Consider the following 26076-nt stretch of genomic DNA (forward strand, 5'->3'; position numbering starts at 1 on the left):
GGGCTAAACTTTCCTCTGTATCCACTTTGGTTGAAAGAAAAAAAAAAAAAGAAAAAGATGTTTTCATTTTATCCACATACAATATAAAACATAGTGCAAATACGGCATATGAAGAGAATTCAGGAGCAAAAAGAACTGCAACCTTGGAAAGAGATTTTCCCTGTAAAGAAGTTCTCACTACAAGGTTCTGCCAAAAGGACAATCAGGTTTAGTAATTAATTCACTTACGGTAAGTTTTCTCCACTGTGCAAGTTGTTAGCACGAAGCAGACCATAGAGAGACACATGGGTACTGTCTGCTGAAGAGTTCAAATCGTGCTCTTTACCTTCTCTAATCATTGTTCGTTTAAGCAGACTTGAACATTTCAGTGCCAGCTCCAAGGCATCCATCCAACACCTGCCTAAAGACAAATTCATTACTAGACTAAAAATTAAGGATTTAACTGAACTATAAAACTTCCATGTCCTAATTTCACAATCATTTTGTATCTGCTTACATTGCCTTTGAACACACTTCAGAGTTGTTCCACTTTACATGCATTGGGTTTTATAATCTGGTGGGGACATCAAAACAACTCAAAACTACCCAGCTCTGGTAGAAGGGATGCTTCAGGGTAAGATAAGCAAGGTAGATTATGATTCTGTTAGAGCAGATTCCAGCATTTCTTCCTTAATACAGATATGGTTCCACCCAAGCCCTGTCTGTTGAATTTCTCCAAAGTTGCCTGCAGCCCTCCCTAGTTCTGGAGACCAAGTAACTATATCAACTGGCAAAATTTGCTCATGGAATACAGTAATAGTGTGGGAAGTGACCTATAATGATAGCATATAAATGCCATTTCATTTTTGCAAAAGGCAACTAAACAGATTATGCGTTTTTTCCACTCCTTATTTCTTCACTTCTATGTATCTAATAGATTTTTCAATACAGAAGCAAGTAGAGTCCTACTTTTAAAGTCTGCAGGGGTATGCTTAATTAACCAGTAGAAGGAAAGCAGCTACTAGACAGGTTACACAACAATCCCAAATTTTGTTTCCAAATTGTAACCTTTGAAGATAACTGCACTGATATTGACCACCACTGTCAGAGTGATAAAGGGTGTCATAAAACTGTATTTTGAAGGAATTACTACTAGAACTCTGTTTAACTGCTGCACTTAATAACACACAAATGCTTTCATTAGAAAGCAAGTATGTTCACATTAGTACTTTAGACATGTACTAGCTTGAGTATTTAGATGTATAGTAATACAGTTAAATCTGAAATAAGCCCTTTCGCCTCCTCTACCCAGCCAACACAAAGCAATTGCAAGGAGTTCAATGACAATTTGTTCAATGAGAATTTCTTCAAGTCAAATTTTCCTTTGACAACCATGAAAAACTACAAGTACCAACACAACTGAAGGCACTAAGTTAAGGGAGAACCTTAACAGTGATTAAACTGCAACCACAGTGCTGTAACAGACCTGGTAAGCCAACTGAAGCCATCTCTTTCTAATAACTAGCTGCTGTCAGTGTGGAAAACCACTGAAATATCTATTTACCATCTGATTCTGAAGCAGCTCGGATGATCAAATAACTGCTGGGCAACGGCTGAGTTATAGAACCAACTGCTTCACCTTTGGGACCCTTGAAATAGAAAAAAAAGTAACAGCATCAGATGTTTTAGTTCAGTTTTACGGTTTATCATTCCATGTAATAACAAGCTGACACACTGCAGGGCTATTTACTGTCACTCAGCAACATCTAATGAAGACATGAATGGAAAGATGGACAGCCCTCTTTTACTGGATTTGTTCTTCAAAGACTTGATTCTAAGTATAGCTCCCAATTCAACCCCACTTTAAAAAGAACGGTCTTTGGGATTCAAATGATTTTGGTGGGTTCTTTTTTGTAAATTAGACTTGGCATAGTAACTTGGAAATGCTCTGCTGATGCTACTTATAGCAAGATGACAAAAGCATCAAAAGCAACACCATGGGGAAGTCACCCTCACTTCCCAGGGATCCCTGCAGATGGGTGTAGAGAGCTCACAAGGGACAAGCTATTCCTCATCAGCTCAGTGTTTCAGCTGAAGAGGTAAGACTGAAAGCAAGCAAAACAAGACATGTTTGTGGGGTGGTTTAAGGAAATTGATTTACAACAAATGCTGCCAGTAGAAGATCCCACATTTGTACAGTAACTGGCTCTTCCCTCTCCAGTCACATTTGTTCCTCATGAGAGCAAAGGTTCTTCTCAATTCCTAGAAGGATGCTATGGATCACAGCACGGAGAGACATGAAGGCAAGCCAAACTCTTGCAGAGAACAGGAGGCCTTCTTCAGTGATCCAGTTCATGCTTACTTTATATGTCAATGTTTCGTGTCTCAGCACCATCCTGTGCTGCAGTACTGCATAATTTCTGCCTGTCTTCAGAAGACAGACAAGTCAATCGGTATTTACATAAAATGGAAGTAGCTTCTCCCACCCAAACACTATGTATTGCTACAGAAACCCACTAACCCTTTTTCCCCTCCCTGCTTCCCCTTCAACCTTACTCCTATACAGTAGTCAATTCCACAAAATATTTAGGTGCCTAACTTTAGGCTTGGCATTTTAATAGGAAAAAAAACAAAATGATGCCCAAGTCCATAAAAGTAATTTAGATGCTTAAGTCTCTCTATAAAGGGTATCAGCAGGACACCATAACATTATGTTCAATGACACACAGAGGATGTCAAATGACAAAGTTTAATTTTCACAGTGAAGTTCTTCACTTACCAAATTAAAAAAATAAACAAATCCCAAAGACCTTTCCATTTCTGTCAAGCTTCGTTTTGGAATGAAAGGCTAACCCCACCGTTTAAAAGCCCCTTGAAAAATAGTTTACATATGGTAACTAAGACAACTGATAGGCAAAGAGGGCTGTATTAAACATACTTGAAGCTATTGTTGAAAAGCTGGGTTAAGCCTGCCTAACTGGTGTGTTAACATATTTTGGTCTTAACTGATTTCCCACAGAGAAGCCTAATGAAAAGCCAGTACAAGACTTAAAAGAGGGAACTGGAAAGCCAGCAGAAGTTTTGAGCAAAAGCAAATAAAGGCAGGTATTTTAGAAGCAAGCAAATGAAACAGCCAGAACGCTTCTGAAGGCAAGAGGTGGGTCACAAGGAGTCTTGGTGGCACTTAAATACCAATACAGGCAAGCTAGTGCTGGTGTAAATGATCAGAAACTTCTAAATAGTCAGTATGAGTAACAGCAGCTAGGGTGTTAGGAACAAGATTCCAACCCTCAGTCCCTCTCCGAGAGAGTGGAAAGATGCACCTACGAAAAGTCTTTGGAGAAGCTGCAACACAGGATTAGGAGTGAGCAGCTAACAAGAACCAGGAGGGACCACTCCATGCATGAGCACTCCTCACCCTGAGGGCAGGCAGGCAGGGAAGAGGTCTCACTCCCTGCAGGTCCCTGTGGAAATGTGAGCACCACAGCTCAGAGCAGCGCCAAGCAGGGGTGGGGAGGTGCTGGGCGCTGCATGGAGAGTACCGTGACACTGTGGGTGCATCAGTGCTGTGTGAAGGGCTTGGCCATCCCCAGTCCTCGGAACTGTCAGGTCACAGGACATGGACTAAAGGCAGACCTCTGCCTGCAGGACCTGCCCTTTAGGATTATAATGCAGCCAAGCAGGGTACACTACTCTGTACCAGATTACTATAATTTAAGAGAGGAAGTGTGGCTTTGGTGTTTGTTTTGTTTTAATGCAAGAAAGCTATATTACCCTATGTTCTTTAACAATGCCTTGATTAAAACTGAATGAATAATTTGTAGTGAATATTTAAGTATGTTCACTTATTTTTGAATAACTGTTTGTGGATCTTGAGTTCCTCTACTTGATTACTGTTCTAAAAGCACTGGACATTTTTTTGGTATCACCCATTATAGTTTCAAAATCAGTTTCCGGTATGTTAAGTGTTCTGTAGAAGAGAGACGTTAGTTTCCATTTGTTAGGTGATTGCATTTGAACTGTCTCTGTTCCTGACAGAAAGATGGGTACAACCACACCAATACAAGGTAATGGGCGTGTTAAAAATTCCACTAGATTGAAACCCCCCCCCAGCTTTAAAATTTACTTCCTGCCAATAAAACTCAAATGCCATGAACATTCAGAGAAAGCAATAAAAGCTGATAAGCAATCACACCTGACTAAATTTACTCATGAAAAATTATTTGCAGTAGTTTTTCTACTTATAAATTTCAGAAAATTAAAATGGCATCAGGAGCAGGCAAATGAAGAACACAGAACAAGGTACAGTGCATCAGCTACCTCAGAGTGCAGGTGGAACATCAAAGACCACAGCAACAGGATTAAGGGAGCATGTGAAGAGACTGGTGACGAACTACTGCAGAAGAGAATTTGCAGTCTGCCAGAAGAACACACCATGGGAGGTGTGTTCAAGTGAGAATATCTCCTGCAGTAGTTAGACCTGTGTGAATGTTTCTTGCAATGTCTTCTTCCTGTACTGACTGCAAAAGAGGCTCATTTTGCCTTAGGCTTCAGGCTTGTTCTGGTAAATCTACTCTGTAAATCAGTCAATTACTATTACGCTTATGAAAGTTTGCCTCATGATACTAAAACTGTAACTAGGACATTATAATTGAGTAGGTAAACAAGGCACAAAAAAGGTTTCAAACTTCAAGGCTTTTCATCTAATTAAACCCAGTAATTCTCAACTGCAAATAGCCATACCAAAATGAACAAACGCCACTCCAGCTCTCAGCACATTTAGAATGGACAAAAATCAACTTGTTCAGTTTCAAAATTTGACCTACCTTAAAAAAGTAAAAATCTGGTGGGGCATGTCCTCTAAATTCTAAATATCTAGTCAAAAAAACAAACAAATCCATTTTCTCATTGCCAAGCAATAAAGAAATATAAGACTGATTTGTGATCTTCTGCAGACAGGCCACCACTTTGCAATGCATGTATACTTGATCATAAATAATTAAAGCACATTAACACCAAACCCTATCACTTTGGAAAAGGATATGAATTTTATGTTCTGCAAATGTAAGATCACCACTAATGAGTGAAAAGTCCTCCTAAGCTATGTTAAAATTAAATCATTCAAAAGCAACTGCAAAAGATTTGATCAAAGCCTGGTAAATTTAGATAACATTAATAACGATAACGATTCAGAAAGATCAAAACAAACATCGGGATTTATACTAGCTGACTGACTTCCCAGTCTGAGATAAGGAAGGCAAAACCAATGCAGCACATTCTACAGGTGTGAAAGTACATCTATATCAATTTAAGATTCAGAAGATACAATCTCACAATTAATAGCTATCTTAAGATGTACATTGCAGAGGGCATCATTAATTTCTTACAAGGGCCCTAATATTGTACAGTAATTTAATCTAAAGCAAGATGGAAATTTCAGAGGGTATGTTCACTTGTGCTGTACTTCCACACCCCCTCTGCATATGAAAACAGGAAACATGGACTACAATAGCTTGTTTACTAGAGTATAAACAATGAGGAAGAGCACACATTAAAGATTCTTAGGAGAAACTGAAATAAACCTTTCCTATGCAGAACACATTGTGGTTTTCAACACTTACAGATAAGATCTGCTCACAGTACTATGCCATGTATGACAAAGCAAACAGACATCAGAACTGAAAACACTTATCTGCCTAAAATTGTGACCAAAAGGGAACACAACTGGCTAGCAAGCTGCAATATAAACTACTATTGCACAAGGAAGTAATTTGGATTTCTACTTTTATAAGCAAACTGGACTGAAGCTGACATTTTATTACATGAATATATAGCACTGGAAATCACACAATGTTTATAACACTTTTCAACTCTCATTTCGGCAAATCACTTCCCTCCTTAATTTCTCAGATTCAACTGATGTAAAATACGATGTTATACACTTATTCCTTCTGCTTACATAGTTACCACTGATGGCATTAACCTCTTCAATGGCATCCTTCTGCACACCACATTTCTGAAGCTATTTAAGTATACAGAGCTGCATAAATCAAATAATTTGTGATGAAAAGGACTAGATGTTGAAGGCTTATATTCAGAATAAACAAACCATTAAAGTTATAACAGCAAATGCAGTTCAGCTTTTCGTTAAGATAGTCTTTACTGATTGCTGTCTAATGCTAGTCATCTGATAAAAACATATATACTACCACTAACCTTTATAGCCCATATGGACTGCTCCAAAGGATGAAAAAGTTTGAAACAAAAGCCATCTTTTTTAGAAGGCCTCTCAATGAGTTCACAAGCGTTCAGGAGCACTGTTCCCACCCACTGTCCATTTTTGGGGGTTTTGTAAACAAGCAACACTCCTGGTTTCAGTACACACCACAGTTTGGTCCAGCTTTTCAAGGTACCACGAATCTAGAAGATAAATAATTACAGTTATATCTCAGTGAAACCAAGACCAAAACCATCCCTCTTCACTAAATGAAAATCTTAACTGAAATTATTTATTAGCTTTTATTTCAAACCCAGTATATCAGGTCTATTAAAAGTTTATCCGGGTTTATCAGACAATACAAAAGCACAATTTCAGTCCTCACTCTTCTTTCTTGATTAATACTTAGTCTACAAATGGGTTTACACACATCCATGTACAGGAAGAATGACATTTCATCTGAAATCCTCATGAATTATTTTATCTGGAACGTAATCTATCACTACCATAAAGATGCGATAATCTTTGGAAACAGAGTTCCTCTGAAAACAAGGCAGATGTCTTATTAGAAAAATAAGATGCTCAAAAAATAACTCAGATATATTTGAATATGTTAGATAAAACATAACAGCTGTTAGTTTCAACCCATACCTGAAATACAAGATCCTTTCAAGTCCCTGAATTTACATGTCTAATTAGATGGCTTGCATCAATTCTGCCAACTCCGGACTTTAATCAGTTCTGTGTCTGTAGGACTGAAGGTCAACTTGACCTCTGAGCAATACACTAGCCTGTTGACACTGATTTTTTGCAAAAACCAGAGAAACTTTTTGCAGACAAGCAACAGTTTGGAGCTAACTATAAAAATGGATAACAGAGCTTTTTTTTCTTATACAATTTCCAAGGAATGAATTTACAAATTTAAGGAATTATATACCGATATATAAACTGCACTACTGTTGCTGACACTGACTGCTATCTTTGAGAAATTAATTCTTTACCTTTTGTACCAGTATTACAGGACAGTTAGCTCTTAAGAATAACCAGAAATAAACAAGGAATCTGCATTCAAATATGTGACTGAAATATTTTCACTACTGTTACAGAGGTAACCAGAGCTTCAATTGAAAGTGTACAATAAAAGGACAAAGTAAGAACAGTAAAACCAATTCATCTCTAGTAGTTAATGGCTACACACACAAGATGCACGTGACTATTGTGACTTCAGTAAGTGGGAGCTAGGTTCTTTTATTATTCCCCTAGGATCTGAGCACAGATACCCTGGGATGCAATTAGTGGCTGCTGTACTTGTAGAAAAACATTAACAGCAAGTAAAAGATTAAGCCTTTTCTGTTCTGGTCAGAAAGCAGCAAGCAGCTGCTACATCTTCCACTCAGGTTTCACACTTGGATTCTGACCTTCAACCAGTCAGCCATAACAATAACTGATGGGTCTGTGATAGTGCTAAGTAATTCTTTAGTAGCTCTCTTCTTTTCTTCTCTGTAATTTTTCTTTTGAACCTGTAAATAATAAGAGAAAGATTTACAATGCCACTGCCTGTAAACCAGTAATCAGAGCACAGAAAGACACTGATCAATACAAGCTGAGAAAAAACCTGCTAAATTCAATTGGCAATACAGATAAGTAGCTTTAAAACACAGTATTTGACTTCAAGGTGCAAACAACTATTTCATGCTCTGTTTCAAGAACAGCTAAGATGTAACCAATTTCAGATTCTTCTGCCATTTACTTTTAATACTGAGGACTTTGAAACTCCTGATAGAATCACAATGGGGAAACTAAACAAGCTAACCAATCCTACCCCCCCCCCCCCCCCCTTCCTTTCCTGGTGTAAAGTACAAAAACCACATTTGGGCTACATTCAAATTTAGAGGTACATTATCTAATCAGCAGTCTTTACTTGCCCATTACTTTCCCTCCCCAGTAGAAATTTGCAGCACTATACCTCACTCTTTTAGAGACAACTAATTTTAAGTTTCCCCTGACTTGGTATCCACCAAACAATGGTGTTTGGTCTTGTTACAATACTGTAACTTTGATAATTCAATTTGTCATTTCATTGCATGTAGATGTGCATTTACAGTCCACGAAGAGTTACTTGGAAATTAGTTCACCTTGAGAGATTCCTTTTTTGTAAGTTTGCTTGCAGATAAAGAGATGTCCTTCTCGGAGCCATTGAAAAGCTTGGATTCAGACTGAAATTCACAAAATGCACAATAAATAAATAACAATAACAGATACAAGGTTGTATTACTGTTGCAGATACTTTAGAAAGTATTTGCAGTGTACAGTTATGTTTGTAAGGTTCCCACTCCCATTTGCTCCTCTACTGTTCCTCCGACTTAAAAAAGCAACAAATCCAAAACCCAATAAGCCACGACTCATAACATCAGCTGTTCACCACTGATTTATGGAGTCTTTTTGTCATACGGGCTTTATGGGAAGTCTGAGATTCCTCCAGAAGAAGTTGAACTATATGCAGTAAATATTTAGCACATGTAGCCTGTTACTCATTATGTCGCAGTCTTGACTAGTTAAGAACTTCTTTAGCAGAGAGATAAGGTTTTAGGAAAATCTTGGTATTTAAACACAGGAGTTGCTCCCATGCCGTACAAATCCCAATGTCTTCATTCAAAACTTGACAGCTCCTCCAAATGGACTGCTATAGAGGAACTTACCCTGTGAGCCATGAAGAAAAATACAGTCTCTTCAATCTAGGGTTCGGTGCTCTATAAATCATCTGAGTACAACTGACCACTAACAGCACTCATTCTGCTCTTTCCTCCCTAATCCCATGTTCCAATTACTTTGCAAGCCACCTTCAAGAAGCTCGCAGTGGTGATAAGACAGGGGAATGAGACTCAGGTTTGTTCATGAAACCCAAGTCCTCATTACCCTTGTTCACAGTGGGACAATATGCTGCCTCAGCACCACATGATTCCTCCTTCCTGCCTCTACCCACATCTTGTAAGGTTCAAGGTTTGTTCCTTGGCATCTGCTGCCTACTAGTTGAAAGGAAACTAGAGCCACCAAATATTCACCATGGGATACAGAGCTCATAAAAACTAAAAAAAAAAAGAGGAGCCTATGACAGAGTTATCACATCATTCCTACTGCAAGTCAGAGGACACCAAGTAGGTATCCACTATACATGTACTTCAGCTAAATTAAGAGTTACATTTCTTTGTGCACTGAAACGTAAGCCTGACAGACCCAAAGTCTGCCTAGTCAAACATAAAGAAGAAAAAAGAAAACTCAGGGTAACCTTCTAAACTGTGAAAACTCAAGCAGTTTACGAAAACTACTTCTCAAGCTGTTCAACATTTCTGGCTAGTCATTTCAAATCTCAGCCCACAATGCAAAGTCTAGACATCAAATTTCTGTTTTGGAATACTATCAAATGACAGTCAAAAATATGCCAGTTTTGAGAAAACTTATTGCAATAAATATTAACAGTGTACTTGAGCACTCTTCTTAATACACAAGTTGCTCAACCTAGTTACTTAGATAACTAGTGTCAAAAAGGTGTTCAATAACTGGCAAAAAGTAATTTTATCCCAAAATTATTTCAGTGATAAGGAAATGTTCTCTAACATCTTGGAAAAATGAAGGACACCTCTTCATTTTGTATTAAAGACATATTGTTAACACTCAAAACATAGCTTTAAGACAAGCATACAAGTTGAAATTTAATTCCTCTCTCTAGAAGTTAAAGGAAATACAGTACTTTAAATGTAATAACAGAAGAGGGAAAAATGCTTATCACTGTCACATAAGAAGAGGTAATGAACTCGTTATGCAAGCTATAATGGAGCAACTTAAGGAAAACATTCATAAATATTCAAGTTGCTCGCTAACAGAAAGCTAATGCAATCTAAGGGTCATGCATATAAAAGCCCCAAACCAGTAAGTATTACAGGTTACAGAAGCCACTTCCTCAGTGTCCCAGTTTTAAAGCTCACCAATGGCACAGAGAAAGGCCCATATTTACCTGTTCAACGGATTACGCGCAAGATTAGTGATTCATGTATTTTTAAGCTAGTGACTTTCTCAGAGTTACACCCACATAAAGTGGGTGGGATCGAAATTTAAAATAACATTTTAAAGAACCTACTGCAGCTCTCAGCAAGGTACATTCAGTACCAGATTCTGGGCAAGTCTCATGCCTGCTTTTCCATCCTTACTTGGAAAGAAAGGCTACTACTTCACCTCCTCAGCTCTGACAGACAGTTGCCATCTTCTGTTAGCCTGAAGTTTATTTATGGGTTATAAAAGAAATACCACTCTTATCAACCCCCATATGCAGCAATTGCAAAAATAACATAAAGAAAAATATGTATTAGAAGTAGAAGGAATATTGGTCTTATCTTTGATAGCAGAAAGACACAAACAAAAGTAATGGTAAAACACAGAGATCCTGGAAAGACAAGACCCAAGCAAAATAAACACATGAAAGAGAAAAAACAAACAGCATAGTCAAAGATAAATGATTAATAGAGTCTGAAATAAATCCAAGTTAAAAGAAACAGTATTAACCTGAGTCAAAAATGATTTAGAGGTTTCTGGACCAATGTAAATGTTTTGATTAGGAGACTTAAATGTTTTTAATTAGAAAGCATGACTTAAGACTAGATATCCCAGCATCCTGTCCAGCTGGTTCCTCAAAGTATCCAATGTTGGGGAATCCACCACTTCCCTGGGGACATTATTCCAACGGCTGGTTTTTCTCATTGTGAAAAATTGGAATTCCACTTGGAATTTCCCTAGGAGTAACTTGCCATCGCCCTTCCTCTTTCCCATGTGACTCCACATAAAAAAAAGTCTCCATCTTCTTTGTAGCCATCCCTTAAATACTGGAAAAAATACTGCTTCCTTGACCTCCCTGACAAGTGAGGGTCTGAGATGCAGTAAAGCTGAAAATGCAAAGCTCCGTGATTCCAAGTCATCCGTAAGATACCAACAGCTTGAAATGCTTAGCTACACACTACTAAATCGCAGCGTAAGCTGCAGTAACTAACCTGCTCACCCCAGTGCAATTCTGATAACGCCATTTAACCAGGGAAACACTACCGTAATCCTTAAATAGCTTTGATTTCCTTTGGTATCTCTCTAACGTTTCTCGTTAATGCTCTGACACATAAATATCAGACAACTTTGTGTCAAGACCTTTAAGTGCAATTTCCCCTGTCTCCCAGGGCTGCAGCTGCCTGTGCCCAGATCCAGCCCTGACAGACTGCAGTGCTAACCTTGCAGCACAGCACTATGGAAAGAGCTGTGCATGAAAGCAGTGAGAAGCAGGCCGCTTCCCCTTGGGCACTACCTGTGGTCAAGCTCAGGTCCTTGCCTTGCCCTACCGAGCAGTCCTTGCCTGCTGTTTAAGTGTCTGTTAGCCCATTTGCCTCTGTGAAAACCAGTGGACATCCTAGCAGAAAATAAACCACAGAGCTGGGTAATTTAAAGCCTTGAAACTCTATCCTGCAGTGATGCCTAAATAAGAAAAACAAGTGAACTTAGCTACTCCATTCAGAAATCAAACCATACAGAACCTCCCCCTTTGAAAAATGCGGTCTTTCCCTCATCTCTTTAATCTTTGATGTCTTAAAGAGACACCCTTTTTGTGGGGCACCCAATTTAAAACATTGTTTTTTCTAGAATTCCACATTCTAAATATGTAAAAATCACTAGATAAAACTTTAGTGCATTAGCATGCAAGGCACTTTTGCTGACCAGAATGTTCATGCAATATGCCAACAAATAAAGAAGGTTGTATGAGAGTGGCCTACAAAATGGCCTAAAACTGGCAGCTTCTATAACTGTAAGTTACAAATTTATAAGGATTTGGGAAAGGAAAAGATAGCTATGGTAGGTTTTTCTCTACGCTACTACAATGACTTGTTCACAACTCTCTCATCATGTGCCTACTTAATTCTGAGCAAGAATGCTATTGCAAACTACTCGAGTAAATAATTGTGATGAGAACAAAACACAGCTCTGGAGAGAAAAGACCTGAGACTACTACATAAAGAGAGACTTTTTGGTTCCTTGGGTAGCTTATGTTTTCTTCCTTTTTAAAGTTTAGTCATCCCAAGATAATATGGTTTTCGTGACTGCGGTGTCCATGTCCCAGCTCCACTTTGGATGTTCTCAGTTTTCACTGCATCTCAGTGAGCCTTTTCCAACTTGGGACTACACAGTGAGGATTATGAATTTGCTTGACTCCTGCCTTTTCCATTTCTATCATCAAGACTACCAGGAAAGACAAACATGCATAGCAATTATATCTACCTTAATATTCTAAGCCAGCTTTCTGTTGCACGCTCATTGCCTCAATGAAATGGGCCTTTGTAATTAAATTCTGAGGTACAGAAGCCATTGCAACAGACAGGACAACAAATTACACTTAATTATGTTTTACTCTGGCAATTTAAGCCATTAAAAGAAACCTTTTCCAATTACAGTTTCCCTAACATTCCTATGAGATTTTCTACAGCTCAGTGAACAGTATCTTCACCTACAGCTTAAAAGGATTCTAAATTATGTTGCGTAGTAAGAGTTGGCTTCCATCCATCATTACATTTGGCAAAGCAACATCCCACCTCCCAAGACAACAGTGAAGATTCCACATTTCATTTTCACTAATTTGAACTGCAGATTTTAATGTGATGTCATCCTGAAAACTGTATTAAGAAATTCCCTTTAATCTTTATCTATTGCTGAATCTGAAGAGTAATCTTCAAGATTATCTACAACAAAAGTTTGAGAATTTGCATTTAAACTCCTTTATACACTGACATTTTTAAGCCTTTCCTTACCTTGCTTTTTGACATAGAATGTGACGTATCCTCTTTACTTTGTGACACATCATCCTTCCCTTTGTCGAAACCTGAAAAGACAGTAGAGTTGCAGATTATTTGAAGACATCAACTTGATGACATCAACATGAGCTAACCTTTGAAATAAATTTGCAAATTGTGTTTAGCATTAAAAAGTGCAAGCAGATTGCATCTTCAAACAAAATATATGTACCAGGCCCTCACATTAGTCGAAAACGTATCAGCTACTATAATATAAACTAATTTTATACCTACCAAGAGGTAAGAACAGTCCACTGTATTTGGGTGGCACGGCACACCATCCAATAACATGATGAACTGGAAATACAGTGTGCAGAGTTTTGTCCTTTTATTTTCACTAGTAGCAGAATACCAAATTGAGCCGTTTTTTGGTTTGTTCGTTTCTTTAGCTAGCAGAAATTGTTAAACACAATCTACATGAAAGCAAATCTAAAACGCTGATTAGGATTGCCAGTCAGTTTTTTTGCTAGAAAATGGGGAAAAGGTTGATTGCATTAGCCTTGAATTTATACCTTCAGCTTGACACTGCACAAGTACATCAAGGCTTTATATTAAAACAGTTGTTGAAATCCCATTTATGTTCTGCCAGCGACTCACAGTACAGATCCCACATTTTCCCAGTAGCCAAAAAGCAAGTTAGACAATGGCTGTATCCAGTGTATGTTTGACAATGGAAAAGGGGGTCACCCTTTTCATACATGCCGCATAACATATACTGAGAACCTAGCATCCTCTTAAGGAAAAAAAATAAAAATCTACAGAACATCTCAGTGATCCATTTACTTTGAAGCAGTTGGTGCTAGCATAAAGCTTTTGACAACAGGAATAAACCAAACTGTGCAGCACATTTATCTGGGTAAGTAAAAATGCCCTCACTTCCACGCCCTCCAGGTGCAAAGCTGATAAATATGAGGTCATGCATTAATTTCAGGAATAATCCATGCAGCTGCAAAGAATTGCATGGCTCTGGCAGTGGCACCCTAGACCTTTAGCCCACGAGAGGGCACTGCACCAGCAGACAAATTGCATAAACAGACACCTAAAGCTCTTCTGAGCTTACCTTGAAGATGCTCCAAACTTTGAAGTAGAAATTGGTTACTCAGATCCCTAAAATAAGATCTATCAGAGAAACGTTTGATTTTATATTTTTAGGGGACCTAGTCTATGTGTGGGGAAACCACAAGCTTCAAGAGAATATTTATTAACTCTGCAGCAGCGTTGAGAAGCTTGTTCAGTGCAGGATTTGCTTTTTACATTAGCATTTTCACCCTTCCACAACTTACAATACCCAGAAACTGTAACAAAGAACAGATTCAGCTATCACAAATACATGTGTTGGGAAGTGTCACTGAGTTAAGGAGGCATTAAGTTGGTCTTCAGGTTACATGAGAAATCGGATCCCTCTTAGTTTTAGTCTGTTAATCAGCCTTTTGCAGGGTTTTTTTTTTTTGTTTGCATTTATTACCACCTGCAGAGATTCTTTTGTAAGACCAGTTTTATTTTGAATTATATTCTACAGTACAGTATTTCATTTTGTGTTTACACAAAGTAAACCCTACATGCCTTTAGAGAAGCCTTTACATGTCTTTATTGAAGCCCGTCTTTGCACAGATCATTAACCCCTTTCTATTGAAACTCTTACAACACATCCATGGTAAGTTTGCTCAGCTAATGAATCTATAATGCAGAAGACTACCTGACCACAGGGAAGAAGTACCTAGACAGGCATTAGATTTGTAGTACTAGGGAATCCAGAAAAACCCCAAAGGCATGTTGTGATCCGGAGACCAGAAGCCACATTTCCTATTTAATACCAAATCCAAAAGCACATTTTCTATAGCACTAGTCATTAGGTGCTATAACACCTCCAGCCTTAGAGGACAGACCTGCCTTAGTTAATTGAGAAGTTACTAGTTTCAATGCCAGTCTTAGGCAGTCAAACACACACCAAAACCATAGTAATGAGGTTCTGTCCTTACCCCCGTACCCAAAAGAAATCCCTCATCTCAAGTTCCACTGAAAACGTAATGCAAGAGTTTTTTTAACAGCTTTCTCACTTTTACTTTTTTATTTACAGGCACATACAGAAGACTTAGTGATGGGAATGAACAAGGAAGTGCTCAGTCAGGATTGTTCTTACAGAAGATAAGCTATAATTCACAGCTTGCTTTCTAAAGCACAGTTTTAAGGGCTTTATATATCCTTACTTAACAAACATACGCTTTTATTTTCATAAACAAGCTTTTCATTGGTATCACCAAGCAGAAATGAAAACAGAAAGAACTACGCTGTCCCAGAGAATCAGACACAAAGACCAAAGTTCAGTTGTGTTTCCATGAATTTAACCTCCCTGCTTCCAGTGTCCTGAACCTGACGTGTGCATGCTCACTGATTCATAAACATGCTGCCACACTCACTGTTCCCTTCCTTATTCACACACAGGGCAATGGGCTGCCTGAGGGGTTTGCTAGAGAGCCCAAGGCAGGGTGCTGCAGATCCTGGAACATCTTGCACTGCTCTGTCTTGGTCCATGAGGAAACCCAACCAGTCATTCTCACCTCCCACACCATCCTACTGTAACCCCCCTCTCTGTAGAAGTCATAATAAGCTCACTCAGAACACTGACAGGCTTTTTTCCCTATGTGCTAAAATGCATAAAACATACGGCTTTGAGCTGAAAGAGGGTAGATTTAGATTAAACACTAAGAAGTTCTTTACTTGAGAGATGTGAGGCACTGGCACAGGTTGCCCAGAGAAGCTGTGGCTGTCCCATTCCTGGCAGTGTTCAAGGCCACGTTGGACAGGGCTTATGGAAAATGGAAGGTATAGGGGAGGTGGAATTATATGATCTTTAAGGTCTTTTCCAACCCAATTAATTCTAGGATTTTATGTAAAACACCATAATTCAGGTGCAGATCCTGACACAGCCTCACCCACTCTAAGGACACTTTCTCTGGGGAGCCTCTGTTAAGCTGGAGAGACCTCAGTACTATAAGAACTCTTACTTCTAACAAGAACAGCTTGATACTAATACCTACAGGGAAATATGTACTGAAACATCACAAAAAGCCCATGGGCCCAAGCTGAGGATAATATACACTTTGCCATGGAAATACTTGGTCAAAGAAACAACAGAACAATTATATTCAAAGAATCAACAATAAGAAACACTGTTTTCTCCCTTCCTGCTACCAGTTATGAACAGCAAATCACTTAATGGATTTCTGACGAAGGCAACCACAAAGCCAAGAAAGCTGAGCCTCTAAATGATGCTCTTTGTTATTGCTCTTTTTGTAATTTTGTTCGTCCCAGAGGGACTGAAAATTACACCACAAGAAGTCACTGAATCAGTGTCTGGAGCAGAAACTGCCAGGGTGTAAGAGGCTAGAGGCAAAATCTAATGAAAATAAATGTTTCAAGTTTTTCCAACGTCTTTCAGCAGTGGTTTTGGGCTTAATATTTTAGCTTACTTGCTCTTTCCCATCCTGTAATTCAACCTTTAGCCTCTTTAACAGGATAACCTGAGCTCACATTTCACAACACAGAAATTCAGGTGTTGAAGACGCAGTCCTTTTCTGTAATTTGTATTAAAACTCTTGAACCCGTGTATCGTTTTCTACCTAAAACCCTTAAAGCAATCTTCAAAGTTAGGAAAGGGCAAGCAAGTGATGTCCGAATCAACCTTCAGAGCTGCAGACTGAGCTCCTAGTATTATTTAAGATATCTGCAGATTTGAAAAGTAATACTTCCATTTGAAATGCAATCTCCTCTTAAATGCTGTAGCCTCTAAAGCAATTCTGGACAACAGGGACTGTGTTCAGAGCAACACTATGTCTTAGCAGAACTTCTCCCACTGTGACCTTCCTTGTCTTTAACATCACAGGCCCCGGGGCCTCTGAAAGCTGATCCCAACCCCAGCGCAGTCAGCCGCAGTTCATGGTGTGCCCTTAGAAGCCAAGGGGAACTGCCCATCAGTACACGTTCCTACTGTGAGCACTCAGCAAGTCCTTCCCAAACGGGCAGGTAGAAATCTACATAAGCACTCATGATGAGCTTTCAGGTAGTTGCAAGTGCCTGATAACTGCATGCACCTGGAACAACCAGAACTCTATACACACAAGGTGTCCATGAAACAAAATCAAACAGTGCTTCTTTAGAGATTGAGCTGGAATACACAGTCAACACCAAAGGAAAAAAGACCTCCAAAATGTCATTTTTGACAAAAAATGAGTAGTATATACATTGTAAGATCAGTGTTAAAGAATCTTTAGGATAAGTCTGTGGTAGGGTACATTTTAAAACAAAACTGCTTCAAGATTTCTATTTTGAAGTGTAACACATATCATACCTTAGTCGCACCTAAAATCTGTCCCTTTAATCAATTCTGACCGAAGGGAAAAACCCAAAACCAACCACGTAACACTGCCTACATCTCAAATGCTGATTCTGTATCTCTCAAATACCACCTGCAATTGGGATAGCTGAGAAAAAAAAATCAGAAAAACATGTCACTTTTAACATAAGATCGCTTTTATCTAAAAGGAAAGAACTGCTATCCACTGGAGGCTTTTGTCCAACAACAGAAGCAGCAGTAAAAAGGTAATGTAATGCATGAGAAGACCACAAACAGCAAGCCAAACAACAATAATCATGACTGCCAATGAAGAGCAAGGAACAGCCCGGTTTGATTACTGATGTGCTGCACGAGCAGTTGTGAAGAACTAATAATTGAGCTGAAAAGCTGTATGCTTCTGGAGGAACTATGAGTTACACTTAGTGGGAGATACCAGTACTGGTGTCATATAGTAAACACAACAGGGGGAGAGGAAGGAAAAATCTTTATAAAGAACTGAAGGCAGGAGACAACAGTTTCTTTAACTGACCAGATTTCAAAAGCTTGCTAACCACCAGTTTTCAGAATACAATCCCACATGAAATAATCCAGATTCCTCCATGGATTTTGAAACTGGAGTAATCAGAAAAGCCCTTTTATATATTTTCTCACAGTATTTTGCAAACGCCGTCTAAAATAAACAGTAATAGCCAAAGCTTGTCCTCACTTTAAGAATACATGACTATTTTTTAGCTGGGCAGTAACTACCCTTTGCTTAAACAAAACTGAAAGAGTGTATCTTCCAGCACATTAAGGTTGTTTAAATTCTTCAGATATATGGAAGATTCTAAAAGATAAAACTTTTTTACTTATATTTTAAATCTTGGGGGGGCGGGTATCTATTAAAAACTGTTTTCCTTTTGTTCTGCCTTTGAAGAAGTCACTCATTGTCCACTTAGGGAGAGTTTATCAGCCATTCGATACAGGAAGGAAGCAAATAGGAAACAAATCCCCTTTTGTCTCAGTAATTACCAGACTACATGCATTTACTTTAAAGGTAGGAAGGATCTGTCTAGTTGCCAACACCACGCTTTCAAGCTTTGAGATCTTTATTTCCTGAATGGCCTGAATAAAGCTCAAGTGCTAAGCTTCTTGGTAGAAAGCTAATAATTTCCAGCAGCAAAGTGAAAAGAAATATTACAGGATAAAGCATCAAGTGGAATAGAACATGGTGTCCCAATAACTGCCCTCACCTGCCTGAGCCTGAACATGCTGCTCTGGTGATTCTGCAAGCCAGTGATGCTGAGAGCTCCCTCATTGCCAGCTGGCAACCTCCCCTATGCACCCTATAACTCTTTTCCATGGCTACAGAGCTAGGGCTTACAAATTCAGTGAGCCATTCTGCAGAAGGCATACAATAAAAAGAACTATTTTATCACAGCCCACCACCCCTGGCCCCCCCACCAGCAATTTGTCCCCATGGGGCTACGCCACAAAGTGGGTCTGTGCACATGCACAAGACAAGTCACACACACAGAGTAATTCTGGTAAGAATGTACTATTACTACAATGTCCCCTTTTCAGGAAGGGGTCACCTTGTAACATGTTTTCTAGCATCAAAGTCGCCAGGAGTAAACTGCTGAAATTCAGTACCTATATCAAATGTGCACATCATGGACAATGAAACTCCAAAAATCCATTTCAATATTCCAGCACTCATTTTCAGCAAACAACGAATCTGAGCAAAAAGAGATTTAAGCCCTTTCTGGTGTTAAATGTCTTAAAAATCTTGCACTGCAGTGTTTAGCAAGGCTATGCTTTTAGCCCTAAAATAACAAGGGTTATATTTTTCAAACCACTGACGACAAGCATACAGATTCTTCAGTACTTACAGCTAAATTAAAACCTTCTGCTGTACCTTACTATTTTAAAGCATGTCCATTGCATGTGGGAGGAGTGTTAAGTACAAGGGAGGAAGGCATTTATAAACCACATCATAGAACTTCAGTCATAAAAGCCCAAACAACCAAAACAAATATTCCAGTCAGTACCAAATACACAAATGGCTTTTAAAGAGAGATTTGCTGCGGTGTAAAAGCCGACTTGCTCACTCGCCTATCTGCAAATCTGACCACTACAAAGTGCTGTTATCTAAATACATACAAGCAATACTCTGATTTCTATCAACATGTCAGTGCATTACTTTCATTCAAGCTGAAAAATCCAAGGCGGAAATTATATTCTCTTCTGTACATTTTAAGAAATGCAAGACCGAAACAAACCTGGTAGAGCAGGAGAGAGTTCGTTATATCCTCCAAATGAAGCATTCCGGACAAGCTTTCGGCCATCAGCTCTTGCAGAAAACACAGATGAAATCCCAGCACATGAAGAAAACCTACGTCGCACTGGACCCTCTTCCTTCATGAGTTAAGGTGTTTGTGTAAGGATTATGTTCTCTGTGAAAGCTGGTTAGCATTAGCTGCTTGGAACAAGAGTGTTGCAGTAACAGCCTTTTACCTCACATTCTGATGAGTAAGATACAAAAGGAAAAAAAAAAAGAAACAAACGAAGGGCACATGTGAAAAATGCAGTGAAGAGACAGAGGCTGCCAAATCAGCAGCAAGCCAAGCAACACTATACTCCTCTCATCAAACCCATTAGGACACTTAAAGCAGAACGGCTTTGCTTCAGCTCCTATTTCCCACAAACACGTCTCAGGTTTGGCCCTACTCATATGTTCTAAGCACACAAAACCGGTGAATATTTAGATTTTAAGGACCCCTTAAATTAAGCCTTTCTCCTGTTGGTCTTTCAAGTCCCAAATTTATTTTGCACAAAGCAAAACTCATGAGCTATGCAGCTTCCCTATTTGATATTGTGGCACACTACAGTAATCTGAAAAGGGATCCGATGCTTTGCTTCATGCAGCCATATTGAGCTGCTGTTCAGGCTCTTACCTAGCTAGTTTTTATCAACTGACTGCCATGGCTTCTACATCTTCGTTTCTTACTTTTTTTAAAAGGTGAGGAAATAGCTTTTTCTCCTCTTAGCCTCTGCCATATCTATATATATATATGAGCCAACCTGACTCCTGGAAGGGTATGTTATTTATGCCCCAAAGATTTTAGGCAATGAATAAAACACTTAGATGAATCAGTTTAAATTTTAACCATAAAAAAATCTCAGTGAATTGTGTTTCAAGACCAGAACTCAGCTGACCCAAACTGCTCTTGCTGATAGCTACCAGAATAAAGTTTAATAAGCTCTCCCTAACCTTCATCCACTGCTCATTTGTTTGGCTGCCTCTTTTTGCCCTGACAACTCGTGTGCATGGCCACACTCCTCTATATGTGGAACATCCGCCCCATTTGGTGCTTCTCTGCCAATCTCATTCCTCCCCCTCCCCCCCATCTTATTTCTGACAAAATAGTTTTTGAAACCTACTCTGTTTGTTGGAAAACAGAAAAATAAGGCACCAAGAATTGGCCTGAAAATAAGAACTCGTGCTCTTCTTTACTCCATACTTGAGGTCTCCTCCTCTTACAAAGTGAAACATGCCCCACAATTACATCTGTAATAGTGTGAATTTGATTAATCCTCAAATAATGTTGTCTCCATCTGCTTACGCAAAGAAGTGTACTCGCTATTTGCAGCTCGGTAATTTCAGTTCACACTGGATCAAGGATAATACAGTAGACCAAAGTATTTTATAAGAACAGGTTTTACTGTGCAGAGTGTATGTGCATTAGTACATGCATATAGATACATACACTAAGAGAGATACTGAAAACACTGAAAATTCTCTTTTCTGATCATATAACATAGCAGCCTCCAGAATCCTACAAATCACTAGAATTTCTTCATGCTTCTTAAACAGACTAATGTCCCAATACATGCCAAGGAAAAAGGATGTAACTGAAAAAAACCCAGAACAGAGAGCCATCAATAGAAACCATTATATGTGCTATGTAATTTCCACTTCTTCTGTACAAGAAGTGAAAAACTCTATTCACTTCAGCACAGGGAGGGGGAGAAACTAGATAAGCATGCCATATATTCAGGCCTGCCTCCATTTATCCATTACCATGGCTCATACTTCCCTCAGCTGAAGCTGTCCTTTTCCAGATGTCCCAGAAGGAACAGAAAGAGCAGCTGAAAAACTTAAGGAGTGGAATGGTGTGGTAATTGAAGAAGAAATGCAAGGAGGGAGAACTCCACTCCACTCTCCTTCCTTTTTCAAAAAAACAAACAAAAAGAAACCCAAACCGAAACCACACAGCTCTGTAACACTCCTGCAAATCTACCTCTTCTTAGCTACAACCTTGGTCCAAGTCTCTTCAGAATATGCATTTTCCTTTTTCTAATTAAAATCAAGAGAAAGCTGTAGTAGAAAACCTCCCCTTACACACAGAAGGAACTGTATCCTCTCATTACAGACCTATCTTGCCCAGCTAATGGCTCTGTTATCTCAACTCTGAGCAAGGGCTATGACCCTGCCCAGGACCGCTCTGCTGACACTGGTATCAGGATGTTTCTATGTCTTGCACTGGAACGACAGGGTCACATAGACTCAGGGGAAGCTGCACCATCAGCCACCCGCACCGCTCTGTTTGCATCTGCATCCAGCAGCCATGCCAGCCAGCTCTGGATACACTACAGCCTACCACATTCCTCCACAGCATAGTCTTCTCTGCCGCTTTGTTCTCACAGAATCATAGGATGAGCTGGGTTGGAAAAGACTTTTAAGGTCATCAAGTCCAACCATTATATCAGGGCTGACAAGACCACCACTAACCCATGTCACGAAGGGCCTCTTCTCATGCTACTGAAAAGTGCCTAGACATCCAGGAATTTGAGGAAGCAACATAATCCTGAAAGTTTCCCCTTATTTCTCTCCATGCCCTTCCACATCCCTTGACACTGTTCATGTAACCTGTAGACAAGAACAATTAAAAACCTCTGTCTCTTTCCTATGCTCTTGTCACCATTTAGAAGTGAAACTGAAGTCTTTGGGTAGATAAAATTAAGAATTTCAGTATGGATAATGCTACATTTCCCCCCTCTGAAGCCATCTCCCAGCCAAGGAAGCCATTATCTGGGTATTCTACTTACTTACCTCTGCTTTAACTCAACTGCAAAAGGAGAGGCAGACTCTGTACCTTTTGCCAAAATATGACTCTGTCTCACCACCACCACAGAGGGAGAAAAGAACAAAAATAGCTAATTTAAGCTTCCTTCTTCATCTCTCTCACCCCTCACCCCTCCCAAGACATCTCCACATTTCACTTAGATCTGCAGTGGTAAAAAAAACACATGGTTTGGCTGCAAAGTCACTAGTTCTCCATCTTTTCAGCAGCTTTTCAGTTTATTATGCCTACTAATACTTGTACACACATACTCATTTGCTTCAACTGCTTCAAAGCAGTATACATTGCTGGAGAGAGAGCCGACACACAACCAAAAGGCTGTTAGATGGAAAGGAGTTTGTAACATTTAATAAAAATGAGCATTTTTCTCAGTGGTGTAATTCTGAGCTAAAGTTTATTGTAACACTTGAGCATCAGCCTGAGATAATACTAAAGGCGTTTCTGCTCTCCACACACTCAGTGCCTAAAGCTCTTAGAAACTGTAATTCCTTGCTGTAAATTTGATTCCTGAAAGGACACAGAGGTACTTCTAAGTAGCTGGAAGTGCTTTCATTTGCATGCTCAGTACACTCTAATGGAAAGGTGCACTTCAGTAGCCATCCTTTTTCCTCTTCTCCCCTTCCTGCAATTGAACTCAGAAATGGTCAAACTATTGATAAATTTGGAATGAATACCATGTATAAGGTGATCTTAGACTAATGTCCAGGAAGCCTTCTATCCTTTTGATATCAGTTCCCAGCGCCCTACTAACTGATATATTTAGAAAATGCACTAACATACACAGCTTGGAACTTTACACAGTTTCAAAATAGTCACAAATAGAACTACAGCAAAGTCCAACTGCACAAGCAAGACACAGCCAAAAAGCCTGCATAAAGAGGAAAGTACCTGCATTCTAGCCTAAATGCATCAGCTGTGTGCCACAGTGCATGAAAAAAAGACACATCTGTACATGAAACAAAGATGCCCCATAACAAAAGTTCAGTACTTCATGAAAGCTGGCACTAGACTAAATATGACACTGTCAGGGAGAAAAAGTCTCAAGGTTTCTTTGTATTATCTAACACCTAAATCAGAAGGAAGATGGAAAAATCATGACTGAAATATTCAGTTCATCTATCTATCTTCAGGAGGGGAGAACCCATGCTCAGTCAACCTGTTGAACATCTCTAAGAGGAAGTTTCTTCTCTAAGAGGAAGAAAACTCATCTGTAGTATACATTTTCTAAAGGACAGAATGCATTTCTCCTTTCAGCTACTCAATTGGGGCTTCTTCAGTAGTTAATGATGGCTGAAAAACAAATCATAATTCCATGCTTAAGACATTCTTCCAGGATACTGCCTGGGGCAAAACTTAAATCTTAGTATGTAAAAGCAAAGAGAAGGCACATGCAATTCCAACAGCGCACAAACACTTTTGACAAAGCCTGATTTTAGTTATGAAACATTTCTCAGATTGAAAGATATTTACAGCTGAAAAAACCCATAGTATTATCGAAAAAGACCTCTCCAAATTGTACAGGTACGAATTCCAAGCACGGCAACTGAAATCAAATCAAATATATTCTGAACTATTCAACTGATGAATTTTAAAAATAATAAAACTGATACTGATGCAATAATAGAACTAAAAGAATATCTAATGTTGCAAAGCAAAAAATACTCATTTTCTTATTAGAGGTATATAAGGAAAACCCAAAACCTTCTTAAAAAAAAAAAAAAAAAAGGAACTCTGTGAAAGCTAAAGGGAGATTAAAGTGGAAGGAAAACTGATGGTGTAGCAGACAAAGCTTTTTTAGCCTTGCCCTTCAAGTCTGACAATAATTTGCTCCGACATTTTGACACCACCACCTCTTCCAGCAGAACTCTCCCCCCAGTCCAACAAAAGGAAAGGTCATAAATAATTATCTGCATGCAACAGAAACACTCTTCACAGTATGCAGAAAACAGATAAAGGAAACTGCTAGATTATCATACCTATAAATGAGTTTTATCCAACAACTTCTTTGCACATGGACTTTAAGTGCTTTTCTCCTATTTAATGAAATGGGTATTAAAGATACACTTGCCTTCAGACACCAATATCTGATTCAAATAAAAAAGATGTGCAAGTAGTTTACAGTGGCAACTTTCTTTCATCAAATATTCTGCTGTTCTCTGGTATTTCCCAGTCGAATGCAGTTTAGCTGAGGAGTAATTCCAGAGGCACGCCTGAGAGTGGTTATGAATGAACACCAAAGCTCCCAGTGCCCTGTTGGCAGCGATACTTGGCTGAACCCCCTCACTTGCTAACACTCCTGCTCAGCTCCTCCCACCCTAATTAAATAGGCTTGCTCACTGCTCAGGTTTCAACAGTTTTCATCTCAGCCATTATGAAATTCCCAAGGTCACAGTTCAAGTAGGCCAGCTCTGCAGAGGTTGTTGGGGAGAAAGAGAACTTGCTTGAGAAGTTTCAAAGCAATCAGCCCTGCTGTGACTTTCAGACTCAGTGCCAAGCTTTCATAAAGCCATAACCCACACAGAAAGGAGTACATGCAATTTACTCAAGCCACAAATACTGGGTGGAGTAGCATTTCAGAAATGGCAAGTTTTAATAAACACACAATGACTTGCAAAGAGGAATGTGCCAGAGTGTGCATTACAGCAAGAAAGCAGGACATCAAGATAATATATTCAGGAAACTAACCACACAAAGCAGAACTTAAAACATTTCACAAGAAATTCAGTCTGCTAACACAAGCTAAAACTAGATTATTTAGGAGTCAAATGCATTCATTGATTACTGTGACTAGAATTTCACTCATATCCCATTTGTGGCAACCATCGTTAAAGCTACTCCAAATAAGTTGCACAGGTTTGCAGAACTTGGGCTTCATCTCCATTGAAGTTTGCTCGGCCACAGAACTTCAAAGTGACCACCCTTTGCACTGGGGTCAGGTCCCTGCAGCAGATATTAATCCAGAGCTAGCCAAGGAATAGCCAGTCCACATGGCTGCTATACACTGCTGATTACAAAATACTTCTTCAACGTCAAAAAACACAGTAAGACAAATGAACATACCTCCCAAGAACACAGAAGAGAGAACAAGGCTCTCCAAGTGCAAGGGTGTACAAAGTCTTAAGACAGAATTCCCATGCAGCAGGAGAAAGCAAAAGCGTTAACATTTTTCTAAGGCATTAGATACACTTACTCAACAGAGAAGGTGCCTGACTTCAGAAGTAATGTTTACTGTTAGCTCCACACTGAAGTGCTAGCTGAAAGATAACCAGGAGCTGGTACTTACGTAATGACCAGTATTCTGCCAGTGGAGTTAGAGCCTCCCTATGCATCTGCTATAACCACAGGCATGCAGGATTTCTCTCTTCAGCTCCAACACAGCACCTCTCTGCTCTGACTTTAGTCTCGTGCACCCACAAGAACAAAGAGGCTCTCATGACCTCCTGGAAGAAACCTGACCAAAGTGCCAGAGCCAAGAGCCCACCTCAGGAAGAGTTGTTAATATTCTGGAAAGGCTTTGAGTGCACT

General features: G+C 39.3%; 1 protein-coding gene across 7 annotated transcripts in view; it reads right to left on the minus strand.

Annotated features, from left to right (window-relative positions):
* OSBPL8 (oxysterol binding protein like 8) overlaps positions 1–26076 on the minus strand; it is a 94678-nt gene that overhangs the window by 20532 nt on the left and 48070 nt on the right. For 5 of the 7 annotated variants that reach the window (XM_065669254.1, XM_065669243.1, XM_065669249.1 and 2 more), the window contains 6 exons: positions 13030–13100; positions 8332–8412; positions 7615–7716; positions 6196–6399; positions 1544–1628; positions 229–400 (listed from right to left, as the gene is read on the minus strand). In XM_065669254.1, the coding sequence (XP_065525326.1) occupies positions 229–400; positions 1544–1628; positions 6196–6399; positions 7615–7716; positions 8332–8412; positions 13030–13100 (715 nt within the window). Of the gene's footprint in view, positions 1–228; positions 401–1543; positions 1629–6195; positions 6400–7614; positions 7717–8331; positions 8413–8895; positions 9150–13029; positions 13101–19686; positions 19918–26076 lie in introns of those variants that run through there. The other 2 variants (XM_065669256.1, XM_065669271.1) reach the window with 2 other exon arrangements.

Source organism: Lathamus discolor, chromosome 1 (genome assembly GCF_037157495.1).
Source record: "Lathamus discolor isolate bLatDis1 chromosome 1, bLatDis1.hap1, whole genome shotgun sequence".
NCBI classification, from domain to species: Eukaryota; Metazoa; Chordata; class Aves; order Psittaciformes; family Psittacidae; genus Lathamus; species Lathamus discolor.